The sequence below is a fragment of the Artemia sp. Qi Xiang Cuo genome, chromosome 10 (assembly GCF_049724085.1).
Source record: "Artemia sp. Qi Xiang Cuo chromosome 10, ASM4972408v1, whole genome shotgun sequence".
In the NCBI taxonomy this organism is placed as follows: Eukaryota; Metazoa; Arthropoda; class Branchiopoda; order Anostraca; family Artemiidae; genus Artemia; species Artemia sp. Qi Xiang Cuo.
The window spans coordinates 38,194,476-38,208,096 of NC_142803.1; the positions used below are offsets into that span (position 1 = coordinate 38,194,476).

General features: G+C 36.9%; 1 protein-coding gene across 2 annotated transcripts in view; it reads right to left on the reverse strand.

Annotated features, from left to right (window-relative positions):
• spir (spire type actin nucleation factor) overlaps window positions 1–13,621 on the reverse strand; it is a 78,546-nt gene that overhangs the window by 60,337 nt on the left and 4,588 nt on the right. For both annotated transcript variants that reach the window (XM_089095396.1, XM_089095397.1), the window contains exons 2-3: window positions 5,959–6,114; window positions 1,984–2,284 (exon numbers count right to left, since the gene is read on the reverse strand). In XM_089095396.1, the coding sequence (XP_088951522.1) occupies window positions 1,984–2,284; window positions 5,959–6,114 (457 nt within the window). The remainder of the gene's footprint in view (window positions 1–1,983; window positions 2,285–5,958; window positions 6,115–13,621) is intronic.

The following is a 13,621-nucleotide window of genomic DNA, read 5'->3' on the forward strand; positions in this document are numbered from 1 at the left end:
AAACAAATAGAATATACAAACTCTTCACCACCCTTCTGGAAGGACTGAAATTTGTCAATTTACTCCAAATATCTTTTTTGATAGCACTTTCAGTTTATTGACAACTTAACAGTCTTCAGTTCTTTGCCACTTTTATTATATGGCGTAACAGCTATCATAAAATCCGTTTTGGTTCCTAAAGTGTCATATAGCATACTCACGTTTACTATCATGTTGATACATGTTATAATTTAATTTCCAATGATGATAGTCACTTTTTTTTATGTTCCACAGTCAATAATAAAAATGCATATTCAAATATAAATCCGTAAGATGATTTCTTAAAGCCGATAAATTCAGTTTTGAATGGTCCAAACATGGTGAAAGCTATCGAGATACAGTTTAAAGAGAGAATTACATTTTAAGAACGTTTTAATAAATTTAGGTTTCAGATTTGAGAAAAAATGTACCTTTATACCTCAAACGGCATCCTATACTTAAAAAGTAAAGAAAATACGTTTTTATGATTCAAATGTGTGCCTTTAAATCAGTACGGCTTAGTTTTGGCTAAAGGGGGGCATCATCACGCAGATCTAAACCAAAGCTAATTAGTAAAACCTCATATAACCATGATTTGTATTAAGCCAAAGTTCATTACCATGAAACTGGTGTGTAAAACGTTCAAACTGGAGTGTAAAAAAAATAATTAAAGACAGTTTTTGTAAAAACAAAATACATTTGCAAAAAATGCATCATTTTGAAAGTCGTATTAATCGATTTAAATCCCCATATCTCTTTCTCGTATCCTGTAACTGATATGATCCTTCCCACTCCTCCCAATTTCGATACTTTTTTAAAACCAAGTAACGGTAGCCCCCAGGCAATAAACGAAAGCTTCAAAAATCGACGAGACCCCATAGGAGTATAGGGAACTTTTATGGGGCTTACTGAATCAGCTGCCAGAAATACCGTTAACATGGTAAAGAAGAAAACAGGAATAGCGGCAACTAGTATGCGATTCCATTAAGAGTTCATTGCCCCCAACAGACTGCATTGGGAGGGTCAGAAGTATCAATGTAGGCAGGAGGCGGCCAGTAGTATCAGTGTAGGCATGGAGCGACCGGTAGCATCAATGTAGTCATAGGGCGACTGATATTATTAATGTGAGCATGGGACAACCGGTAGAATTCTTGTCGGCATAGGGCTATCGGTAGCATCAATGTAGGTATGGAGCTACTGGTAGTATTCATGGAGACATGGGGAGACTGGTAGTATCAATGTAAGCTTGGGGCGACCGGAAGTATCAATATACGCATGGGGCGACGGGTAGTTTAAAAGTAGACATGGGGCGACTAGTAGTATCAATTTAGGGCATGGGTGACCGGTACTATCAATATAGGCATGGGGCGACTGGTAGTATTAATGTAGGCATGGGGCAACCGGTAGTATCACTGTAGGCATGGGGCGTTCGGTAGTACCTGTAATAGCTACAGATAGAAGACGCTCAGGGGAGGACGGTAGTAAACATTATGACTATAGGGGAATAGATTGCAATAGGGGCGGTAGGATGTATAGAGGCCTCCCGGGGACAAGAGCGATAGTATGTAATGAGGTCATACTAGTTTGGTCTCCCAAAATTCTTATGAATCCAATAGTCTGTAAAAATGATATATTGGCAAAATCTTGGAACTTAAAAGCTACATTTTGATCGACGGTAGTCCTTGTGTTCATAAGCGTAATTTATTTCCTTACCTCTAAAAATTTCACTTTTTTTCTTTTACATCGCTAGTATGCCCACATTTTAAAAAAATATTTAATCATTTCACTTAAATTTGACTTTTGTATACATTTATACGCAATAGCTTAATTATCTTAGTCTAATGTAAAATTGTAAATTCAACAATCTATGCAGTAATTGAATTACAGGCAGGTTAACCAAAATCTGGTTCTCGTAGTTGTACTGTCAACAAGAAACACCTTAAGAATGAAACAATAATTACTCACCATCTGAAATGATAAATTCAAGAAGTTCACTTAAGGGCAAGGAAAGATCTCTTTCTTCTTCTTCTGAACAGCCAAAATCGAGTGCTTTGTAAACTGCATTGCCAAGACAGGAAACAAGCTCAGTTTCTGTGATAGCTCTTAAACGTGAACTGTTACTCCTTCTTTGGCTAATTGTGACACTTTGAGCAGTGAATGTAGCTTCACTGATTGTCCCATCTTTTTTTATTAAGATGTGTTTTAATTCAGTGGTCAAGAAAAGTGCGATGTTTCTCTTGAGGAGGTTACTGCAAGTTTTTGATGCCTACAACAAAATCAATTGCACTCAAAAGGATAAAAAAATTGTAAGAAGAGGTTTCTCCTCTGCTTTTGTTCCTTTTTAACAGGATTAATGAAAAAAGATAGTACAGGTGCGTGGTAGTGTGAGGGAACAATTATTTCCTGAACGTTCAATAAGCCACGAATTATTTTTCTAATGCACAGATCTGCCCTCGTAAGCTATTACAACTATTAGAATTGAATAATTATAGACACGCACAGTACAGAGAGTTCAACTAAACCAATTGGACAAGGCAAGAAGACATTTGAACAAAGCAGAAAATTTTAAAAGAAACGAATCGTGCTCAATGGCTTCAACTGGAGGGAGATGGTATTTTCATTAAAACATAGTTTCTTTTTGTTTTCATGGAAAAAAACTGACAATACAACAAACTGGCCCTCTCCCCTATATCTTGAAAAATTTCCCTATGTCTTGAAAAACACCTAGTTGTGTGTGTGTGTATAGGTGTGTGTGTGTATATAGGTGTGTGTGTGTGTATCGGTGTGTGTGTGTGTATAGGTGTGTGTGTGTATCGGTGTGTGTGTGTGTATAGGTGTGTGTACACACACACCTATACTGCTGTATCTGCACAGCTGCAAAAGCTGCTTTAGAATAAGAATGAAATCCACTGAGGAACAAAACTTCAAAGTCAGAATGCCCGGTTGTCTTGTCGTATGGCTTGTTGTATAAGCCAAATAGACATTTCTAGAGGGATGGACAAATATGGAACATTTCATGGCTCAAAATCATCACCCCTTTAACTCAAGACCATTGCCTGTGGAACTCAACAGTCTGCCAGATCCTGTTGCCAAGGAAAGCTACATAGCTTATGTGCTGACACAAGTACAAGTAAGCAAAGGCAATCATAATCACTTTCAAAAATGCAACTTCTATTTGCTTGTTACTCATTGCATAATTTAGGTTACAATGTAGGTACCTATAACTGGTTACTTTCCTCTCAATGTTGATGCATTGGCAAAACAGCTTCTAAGGTCAAACCTATTAATTAGGTAGAAGATCCAAATAATTAAACATTACCATGTGTACTGTTTTCAAATGCACAAATAAATCCAAGAAACATGAAAAAATGACACTTCATGCTTAAATTAGATAATTCATTCCTGATAAGTGCAAATAGCAAGAAATGCTAGTTTTTCTGAATTATTTCATCTCCATTTTTATTTTTTTTTTTGTATTATCTTTGTTAAATTAAAAATTCCTCATTTTTATTCCTTTTGTACACACAAGGAGCCAATCAAAATTAGGAATTTAAAGATAGAGCCCAGCCCAGCACATTAAAGAAAAAGACACAGTGCAATGGAAAAATTTTACCTGGAACAATATGGCCCAAGCCTGTTGTTCACTTATAGAACTGTTAAAAATGTTTACAATTGAGCTAAGATCAATGTAGCCACTTGAATCCTCAGCAAAAATAAAGATAAATAAAAGAGAGAAAAGAGCTGCGACGCGATATTTCATTTTAAAAATTCAGATCGAGAGAGCAGGCACTAGAGCCGAATTCCCATTTGAAGACTGTTCGTTTAATTTCACCGATAAATTAAGAGGAAAGAGAAAAAAATAATGCCAGATAGAATCATAATTTGGAAATTCAGTCTGCGCTAGCAGACGAGAATATTTTACAAGAATGAATTTGTCACCTCGCAACTGCAGTGACAAATGCAGTGAAAAAACTGAGATCCAGTTTCTTCACATCTATTTTCGCCTTTTGAGGAGTTCTTCAGGCGTCTCTCTTAAGATGTCTCTGATTTTTCTCCACTCATCTTCTATTTTGACTCTGATGGGTCCTTTGTCATTGTCTGTTGACAGGATGCCAAAAACGGTTGACTAATTCCATGTGGAAATCGACTGCGACTGATATTTCCTGAAGACGTGCTACATCATATCTCGTCTGAGATGACCTTCACATTCTGAAAGCGAGCTTTAATGTTAGGTAAGCTTTTAACAACATATAATCAGATCCGTTCACTGACCCCATGTTGGCTCCGCAATATGCTCTACAGTTCCATATAGATCTTTGTCACCAGGACAATATCAGAAGGTAGTCAAGCTGAGATTGAAGTTTCCTGTCTTGAGAGCGCCAGGTGATCCTCTGGAATGGTTTGTGTTAGAACAACGTTTTTGTCAGTACAAGGTTATGCTGCTGGACAAACTATACGAGTCTCCTTCCACCCTTGCATCTGTTACCCAATCCAAATATTTTGACGGCTATTTCATGGCTGCCTCATGACTTCCAACATAAGCATTAAATTCGACTCCTAGGATTAATAGATCCCCATTAGAGACTTTTCTTAATGATTGGAAATAGCTGGGTTTCGGATTTTCTTAATAGCTGGGTTTTGGATACAAAGAGAATGTCTTCAATATCTTTCGTATTTGCCTGCTATAAAGTTCTGGGTTGTTGGACGTTTCATTGAACAGACGACCCAGGACCCAACAATAAGGGATTGTCAACAAAGGTGATTGGCCTGTTGACATTTTGTTGGGGTAACCAAACCTTCTGACGCATTCCACGTCAGAAATGCCAAAGCCAGAGTGTTTTTTTTCTATCTAATGGTTACATCTGGAGCAGTCTAAATAAGAATATTCAGACCATGATGCAAGTGGTCTTAAATTTTGACGGAAATAAGTGAATTTATTCCTTTCACGAGTGTAAACTGAGAACCAGACACATAAAGACACACGTACACACACACACACGCACACACACACACACACACACACACACACACCTATACATACCTACACACACCTATACAAACACCTATACACACACACACACACCTATACACACACACACCTGTATACACAAACACCAATACATACACACACCTATTAACATACACCTATACACACACATACACACCTATACACACACACCTATACAGCTGCTGTGTCTGCACAGCTGCAAAAGCTGCTTTGGAATAAGAATGAAATCCACAGAGGAACAAAACTTCAAAGTCAGAATGCCAGGCTGTCTTGTCGTATGGCTTGTTGTATAAGCCAAATAGACATTTCTAGAGGGATGGACAAATATGGAACCTTTCATGGCTCAAAATCATCACCCCATTAACTCAAGACCATCGCCTGTGGAACTCAACAGTCTGCCAGATCCTGTTGCCAAGGAAAGCTACATAGCTTGTGTGCTGACACAAGTACAAGTAAGTAAAGGCAATCATAATCACTTTCAAAAATGCAACTTCTATTTGCTTGTTACTCAATGCATAATTTAGGTTACAATGTAGGTACCTATAACTGGTTAGTTTCCTCTCAATGTTGATGCATTGGCAAAACAGCTTCTAAGGTCAAACCTATTAATTAGGTAGAAGATCCAAATAATTAAACATTGCCATGTGTACTGTTTTCAAAAGCACAAATAAATCCAAGAAACTTGAAAAAATGACACTTCATGCTTAAATTAGATAATTCATTCCTGATAAGTGCAAATAGCAAGAAATGCTAGTTTTTCTTAATTATTTCATCACCATTTTTATTTTTATTGTATTATCTTTGTTAAATTAAAAATTCCTCATTTTTATTCCTTTTGTACACACAAGGACCCAATCAAAATTAGGAATTTCAAGATAGAGCCCAGCCCAGCACATTAAAGAAAAAGACACGGTGCAATGGAAAATTTTTACCTGGAACAATATCGCCCAAGCCTGTTGTTCACTTATAGAACTGTTAAAAATGTTTACAATTGAGCTAAGATCAACGCAGCCACTTGAATCAAGAACACACTTAGTGAAGTTGTGAACTTGCACTTTATTCTGAAACACATGTCTCACATCCATTGCCTGAAAAAAAATAATCGGAAAATATCATTAGGTTGAAGAATGAGATCATAGCTTTTGTAAACTGTTCTTTTAAATCTATGGCGTTAAAAGTTAAATCTTCTTATTCACACAATGTTTACTATCAATTAATTAAAAAAAAAACTTTTTTTCCACAAAATAAGCTTTTCAAAGAGAAGTAAAGAACTTCATTAAACCAAAAATGAGCAAAAATAAAATCAAATAATCTACCAAGCATAAAACTACCACAAATCAGCATTGATAAGTAAAGGAAATCATAAATGAACAGAAATTGGTTACAATAAATAACCAAGTCAAACTCAAAACAAGCAAAAATTAACATGAGTAGGGCTCAAAACCCCTATGCCTTCCCAAGCCCAGAACATAATTTGCACTTTACTGAAAATACAATGCAAGTGAATTTGCATTATCAGTTTAGTATACATATGCTGATATTTATTCATTAAAATGTTAAAAATATTTGATTTATTAAAGTAATAAAAGTGAAAACATTTAAAAATAGGAGTTGCAAAAATAAAACTTGATACCATTCACACAAAAAAAAATAATAAAAAAATCTATCTATGCTCTTTAACAGCGTGGATACACTTGCAAAAGTAGCCCCAAAAGTTTGAACATAACCATCAGTCATTCTTGGGATACTACTGAGATGCCTAATTGGCAATTAACATACACACAGTGCTTTTTGATTTAATCTTAAGGCAACATTTAGTTTTTGAACATAATGGGCAAATTGCATAACTGTCAGGGGTTGAAATGCACAATAGCCCTAGAGATACAGTTATAAAACCGTTCAGCTATGCTGAACAAAATGGCTATCTTAAATTTTGATTGGAAGTATTTAGAAAATTGTGAGCTAAAGTGGAGGGCTGGTTACCCTTCAATCACTTTTGGCTCTTAAAAAGGGTACTAGAACTTTGATTTTCCAGTCAAATTAGCTCCTATAAAAAATCAATGATATTACTTGCTGTGATAGAGCAGTGCTTCCTATTATATCGCTTATATGCCCTTTTAATACTTTCATGCATATAGTTTTTTTGTTTAATTGAAACTCCCCCTAAACGTTTCAACTTAATGCCCTTAGTGTCATTAGTTACAGTAACTGTAGAAGTAGTATCAAAGGAATACACATAGTGTCTTCTGACTTGCTCAAAATCTGTCACAACTTACCCTGAAAGGTCTAGCTTAATAATGTAAGCTGTTATTGTGATATTACTTTGTCACTCTATTGACAATGTACATGATCATAGTTTGTTTTGATTTAGTTCAACATCCACCTAAATATTCCTTGAAAGCTTCACCTTAACACCCTTAGCTTTTGTAGTAGCAATGGTTGCAGTAGCAGTAGCAGCGTTAGTAGCAGTATGCAGATAGCACCTTTTTTTTCAACATCCCCTTCAACACATGTGACATTTTTAACTTAATACCATCAACTGGCCCTGAAGCATTGCTCATACATCCTCTGAACAACCTATGTGGGCATAGTGTGTTTTGATTTACTTCAATACAGTTATAATATTACCCAAATTTTCACCTTAATACCCTTAGGTTTATTAGTAGTAGTAGTAGCACCATTAGTTATACTAGTAGCAGTAGGAATAGAGTTAATAGTAGTAATCTTAGCTTTAGTGGCTGTAGTAACAGTAGCAGTAATAATAATAGAAGTAGTAGTTGTAGGAGTAGAAGCAGTAGTATTATGATGCAAATGATGTCTTTTGGTTAGTTCAACATCCCCCACAACAAGAATTGTAAGTTTTAATTTCACACACAAAACTGTTCCTAAGATATTGCAGATATGCCCATGTGATAACCTGCATATGGAGGGCAGTTTGTCATCTGTGCAACATAAATTTTCAAAAATACCTTCTGAAAATTTCACGTTCCTAACCGTAGGTATACTTTTAATAGCAGCTATTTTGACATTAAAACAGATCAGCATAATCCAAATACCTGTCACTATGATTTTGTCAATTTGCTCTTTTGATAACCTGTATTTTCATATACTTCTTGAAATTTCCATCTTGCAAGTAGTTGCAATAGAAGTAGTTGTGATAGGAGCAAGAGCAATAGTAGTAGTAGAACTAGTAAATGTTGCAGTAGCAGTAGTATTAGTGTGCACATATTGCCTTTTGGTCAATTGATCTTCCCCTTTACATATTCTCCAAGAGTTCCAACTTAATACAGAAATCAATTCTTAAGATAAGCTACTTTGACAATCCAAATGCACATAGTGTCTTTTGTTAATTTAAATTTACCATCAATATTCTCTCAAATTTTCCCTTCATAGACTTAGCCTTAGTAGTACTATTATTACAGTAGTTTTGGTGGTAGTAAAAGTAGTTACAGTGTTAGTGTTGTATTGGTAGTAGTAGTAGCAGTAGTAATAGCAGTATTAATAGCAGTAGTAGCATTATGATGCCCTTTTCATCTTAATACTCTAAGCCTTACAAGTTGTTGCAATTGAAGCAGTAGTTGGAGTAGTTTAGTCACAGTAGTAGCATAAAGAAAAGCAGCAGTGGTATTAGTGTTAGTAGTGACATGCATATATTACCTTTTTGTCAATTGATCTTCCCCTTTAAGCATTCTCTGACAGTTCCAACTTAATACCCAAATCAGTTCTTGAGATATACTTTTTTGACAATCTGCATCTGCATGGTGTGTTTTGATTTAGTTCAAATTCCCCCTCAATATTCTGTCGAATTTTCACCTTCATACATGTAGCCTTAATTGTACTAGTCTGATAGTATTAGTGGTACTAGCAGGAACAGTAGTAGTAGTAACAATGTACAATTATTAGTAGTAACAGTAGTAGCAGCAGCATTAATAGCAGTAGTAAATGGTGCATTTGGTCAACTGAACATCCCACTCATGATACCCCTGAAGTTTCCTCTTGATATGATAAGCCATTCCAAATATATTGCTGATATGCCCATATCAGTAATCTGTATACACATTGATTGTTTTGATTTAGTTCAACTTTCCCCTCAACAATTCCTCAGATATTTTTTCAATATCCTCAGCCTTAGTAGTACTCGCCACAGATGCTGCAGGTGTAGTGGTAATGCTGGTAGTAGTAATAGTACTTGTGGAACTAGTAGTATCAGCAGTATTAGTAGCAGTAGTAGCATGCAAATATTACCTTTTTGGTCAATATTTGACCAAAAACATCTCCCTTATCATTTCCTGAAAATTCCAAATTAATATACTCAGTCATTTCTAAGTTACACCCTTTTGACAACCCATATATGCATAACATGTTCTGATTTAGTTCAAACACTCTCCTCAACATCTGCTGAAAGACTCATCTTAATGCCCTTTGTATCATAGGCAACGCGCTAGCACTGCCTAAGTAAAGAACGATGTGGGTACAATGTGTTTTTTTTATCTCCATACCTGGGCACTTTGTATCGAAGGAGTTGTTGTAGAAACTTCGAAAAGGGCTAATTCGATTGGAAATTGGAGTGGCTAGTGCCCTTTTTAATAGTTGAAAGTGATTGGAGGGCAACTAGCACCCCCCCCCCCACGCCCATCATTCCCCCAAACACATCCAATCAAAATTTTGAGATGGCCATTTTGTTCAGCATAGTTGATTTCCAGATAGAAAATATATTTTTGAGGAGAAAACTCCCTCACAACCCCCAGGGCAAGGGTTTTAAGTTATGCCCTGAGGGCATATAAGATCAATGTTGACAATGTACAGTTTATTCTTTTCTTTTCTTTAAAGCAGGGCACTTCATATAGAATAGGTCGTCATAGAGACTTCAAAAGGGGTTCATTCGATTAGAAATCGAGAGTTCTAGTGCCCTTTTTAATAGTCAAAAGTGATTGGAGGGCAACTAGCCCCCCCCCCCCCTCAGGCCAATCATTCCCCCAAACACATCCAATCGAAAGTTTGAGATAGCCATTTTGTTCAGCGTAGTTGATTTCCATATAGGAAATGTGTTTTTGAGGAGGACACTCCCCCAAAACCCTCAGGACAAGGGTTTTAAGTTATACCCTTGGGGCATATAAGGTTTTTATAGAAGGCGTTGTCGCAGAAACTTTAAAAAAGGTTTATTTGATTAGAACCTGGAATGGCTAGTACCCCTTTTAATAGTCAAAAGTGATGGGAGGGTAACTAGCCCCCCCCCCACGCACCTGAGTCTCCCGAACATATTCACACAAAATTTTGAGTTAGTCATTTTGTTCAGCGTAGTTGATTTCCAGATATAAAATATGTTTTTGAGGAGGACACTCCCCCACAACCATCAGGTCAAGGGTTTTAAGTTACGCCCTGGGGGCATATAAGGTTTTTATTGAAGGCATTGTCATAGAAACTTCAAAACAGGCTCATTTGATTGGAAATTAAAAGGGCTAGTGCCCTTTTTAATAGTTGAAAGTGATTGGAGGGCAACTAGCCCCCCCCCCACGCCCATCATTCCACCAAACACATCCAATCAAAATTTTGAGACAGCCATTTTGTTCAGCGTAGTTGATTTCAAGATAGAAAATGTGTTATTTGAGGAGGACACTCCCCCACAACCCTCAGGGCAAGGGTTTTAAGTTAAGCCCTGGGGGCATATAAGGCTTTTATAGAAGGCGTTGTTGTAGAAACTTCAAAACGGGCTCACTAGATTGGAAATTAAAGAGCTAATGCCCTTTTTAATAGTCGAAAGTGATTGGAGGGCAACTAGCCCCCCCCCACGCCCCTCCTTCCCCAAAACACATCCAATCAAAATTTTGAGATAGGCCTTTTGTCAGCGTAGCTGATTTCCAGATAGAAAATATCTTTTTGAGCAGGACAGTCCCCCAAAACCCTCGGGGCAAGGGTTTTAAGATATGCCCTGGGGGCATAAAAGGTTGTTATAAGAAGGCGTTGCCGTAGAAACTTCAAAACAGGCTCATTCAATTGGAAATTCAAAGGGCGTTTGCCCTTTTTAATACTTGAAAGTGATTGAAGGGCAACTAGCACCCCCCCCCCCCCCACGCCCATCATTCCCCCAAACACATCCAATCAAAATTGTGAGATAGCCATTTTGTTCAAAGTAGTTGATTTCCAGATAGAAAATATATTTTTGAGGAGGACACTCCCCCACAAAACCCAGGGTAAAGGTTTTAAGTTATGCCCTGGGGGCATATAAGGTTTTTATAGAAGGCGTTGTCATAGAAACTTCAAAACAGGCTCATTTGATTGGGAATTCAAAGGTCTAGTGCCCTGTTTAAAAGTCGAAAGGGATTGGAGGGCAACTCGCCCCCCCCCACGCCAATCATTCCCCCAAACACATCCAATCAAAATTTTGAGATAGTCATTTTGTTCAGCGTAGTTGATTTCCAGATGGAAAATATGTTTTTGAGGAGGACACTCCACCACAGCCCTCAGGGCAAAGGTTTTAAGTTGTGCCCTGGGGGCTTATAAGGTTTTTATAGAAGGCGTTGTCGTAGAAACTTCAAAACAGGCTCATTCAATTGGGAATTCAAAGGGCTAGTGCCCTTTTTAATAGTCGAAAGTGATTGGAGGGCAACTGGTCCCCCACACCCATCATTCCCCCAAACACATCCAATCAGAATTTTGAGATAGCCATTTTGTTCAGTGTACGCTAGTTGATTTCCGGATAGAAAATATGTTTTTTAGGAGGACACTCCCCCACTACCCTCAGGGCAAGGGGTTTAAGTTATGCCCTGGGGGCATATAAGGATTTATTAGAAAGCGTTGCCGTAGAAACTTCAAAACAGGCTCATTTGATTGGAAATTCAAAGGGCTAGTTCCCTTCTTAATAGTCGAAAAGGGATTGGAGGGCAACTAGCCCCCCCCCTGCCCATCATTCCCCCAAACACATCCAATCAAAATTTTGATATAGCCATTTTGTTCAGCGTAGTTGATTTCCAGACAGAAAATCTGTTTTTGAAGAGGACCCTCCCCAACAACCCTCAGGGCAAGGGTTATAAGTTATGTCCTGGGGTATATAAGGTTTTTATAGAAGGCGTTGTCATAGAAACTTCAAAAGGGGCTCATCTGATTGGAAATTCAAAGGGCTAGTGCCCTTTTTGATAGTCAAAACTGATTGAAGGGCCACTAGCCCCCCCCCCCACGTCCATCATTCACCCAAACACATCCAATCAAAATTTTTAGATAGCCATTTTGTTTAGTGTAGGTTAGTTGATTTCCAGATAGAAAATATGTTTTTGAGAAGGACACTCCCCCACAACTCTCAGGGTAAGGGTTTTAAGTTATGCCCTTGGCGCATATAAGGTTTTTATAGAAGGTGTTGTCGTAGAAACTTCAAAAAAGGCTAATTTGATTGGAAATTCAAAGGCTAGTGCCCTTTTTAATAGTCAAAAGTGATTAGTAATATTTGTTGTTGTTGTTGTTGTTGTTTAGACCAGGGCACTTTGTATCAAAGGAGTTGTCATGGGAACTTCGAAAGGGGCTCATTCGATTGAAAATAGAAAGGGTTGATGCCCTTTTTAACATTCAAAAGTGATTGGAGGGCAACTAACCCCCTTCCTCTCCCACCCTCCCATTGGCCCATTATGTTTAAAAACTAAATGTTGCCTTAAGATTAAATCAAAATGCACTGTGATAATGCTAATTCCCAATAAGGCATCTCAGCAGTATCCCAAGAACAAATGAGGGTATTATGTTCAAACTTTCGGGGCTACTTCTGCTCTTAAAATTTAACCAAATCAGAATAGTGTAAGTGCATTAAAGCTATCAATGACAGTAAACAAATTTTTTTGCCAATGGTGTCAAGTTTTCTATATCAGGTCAACCTGAAGAGGTATGAAACTAAATTAAAAATTACTCTTTGTGTCCAGATATTTAAAAGGGTGTATGTGTTTAAAAATTGCTGAAAATTTTTATCCAGTATAAAAATAGCAGGCCAAACTACAAAGTCTAAAGAAAAGAAACGATTTAAAGTACTATTTTCTTTTTCTCTGAAAAGACTATGTCAATATAAAACAAACAGAAATTAATTAAAAAAACTCTTTCCACAAAATAAGTTTTTCAAAGAAAAGTAAAGCACTCCATTAAACAAAAATGAGCGATAATAAAATCGAATAATCTACCAAGCTTGAAACTACCACAAATCAGCATTGATAAATAAATCAAACCCAAAACAAAAAGAAATTACAATAAATAAACGAGTCAATCTCCAAACAAGCAGAATTTAACATTATTTGGGCTCAAACCCCTATGCCATGCCAAGCCCAAATCATAATTTGCACTTTACTGAAAAAATACAAATGAATGTGCATTGTCAGTTTAATATACATATACCAATATTTAGTAATAAAAACATTAAAATTATTTGATTTATTAAAGTTATAAAAGTAAAAACATTTGTATTTTTTTCAGTAAAGTGAAATTTTGTTCTGTCCTTGGGAAGGCATAGGGGTTTTGTGCCCAACTTATGTTAATTTCTGCTCGTTTTGAGTTTGACTCGGTTATTTATTGTAATTTCTGTAGATATGGAAATGTAACATTTTAGCTGTATAGAGAAACATTTTA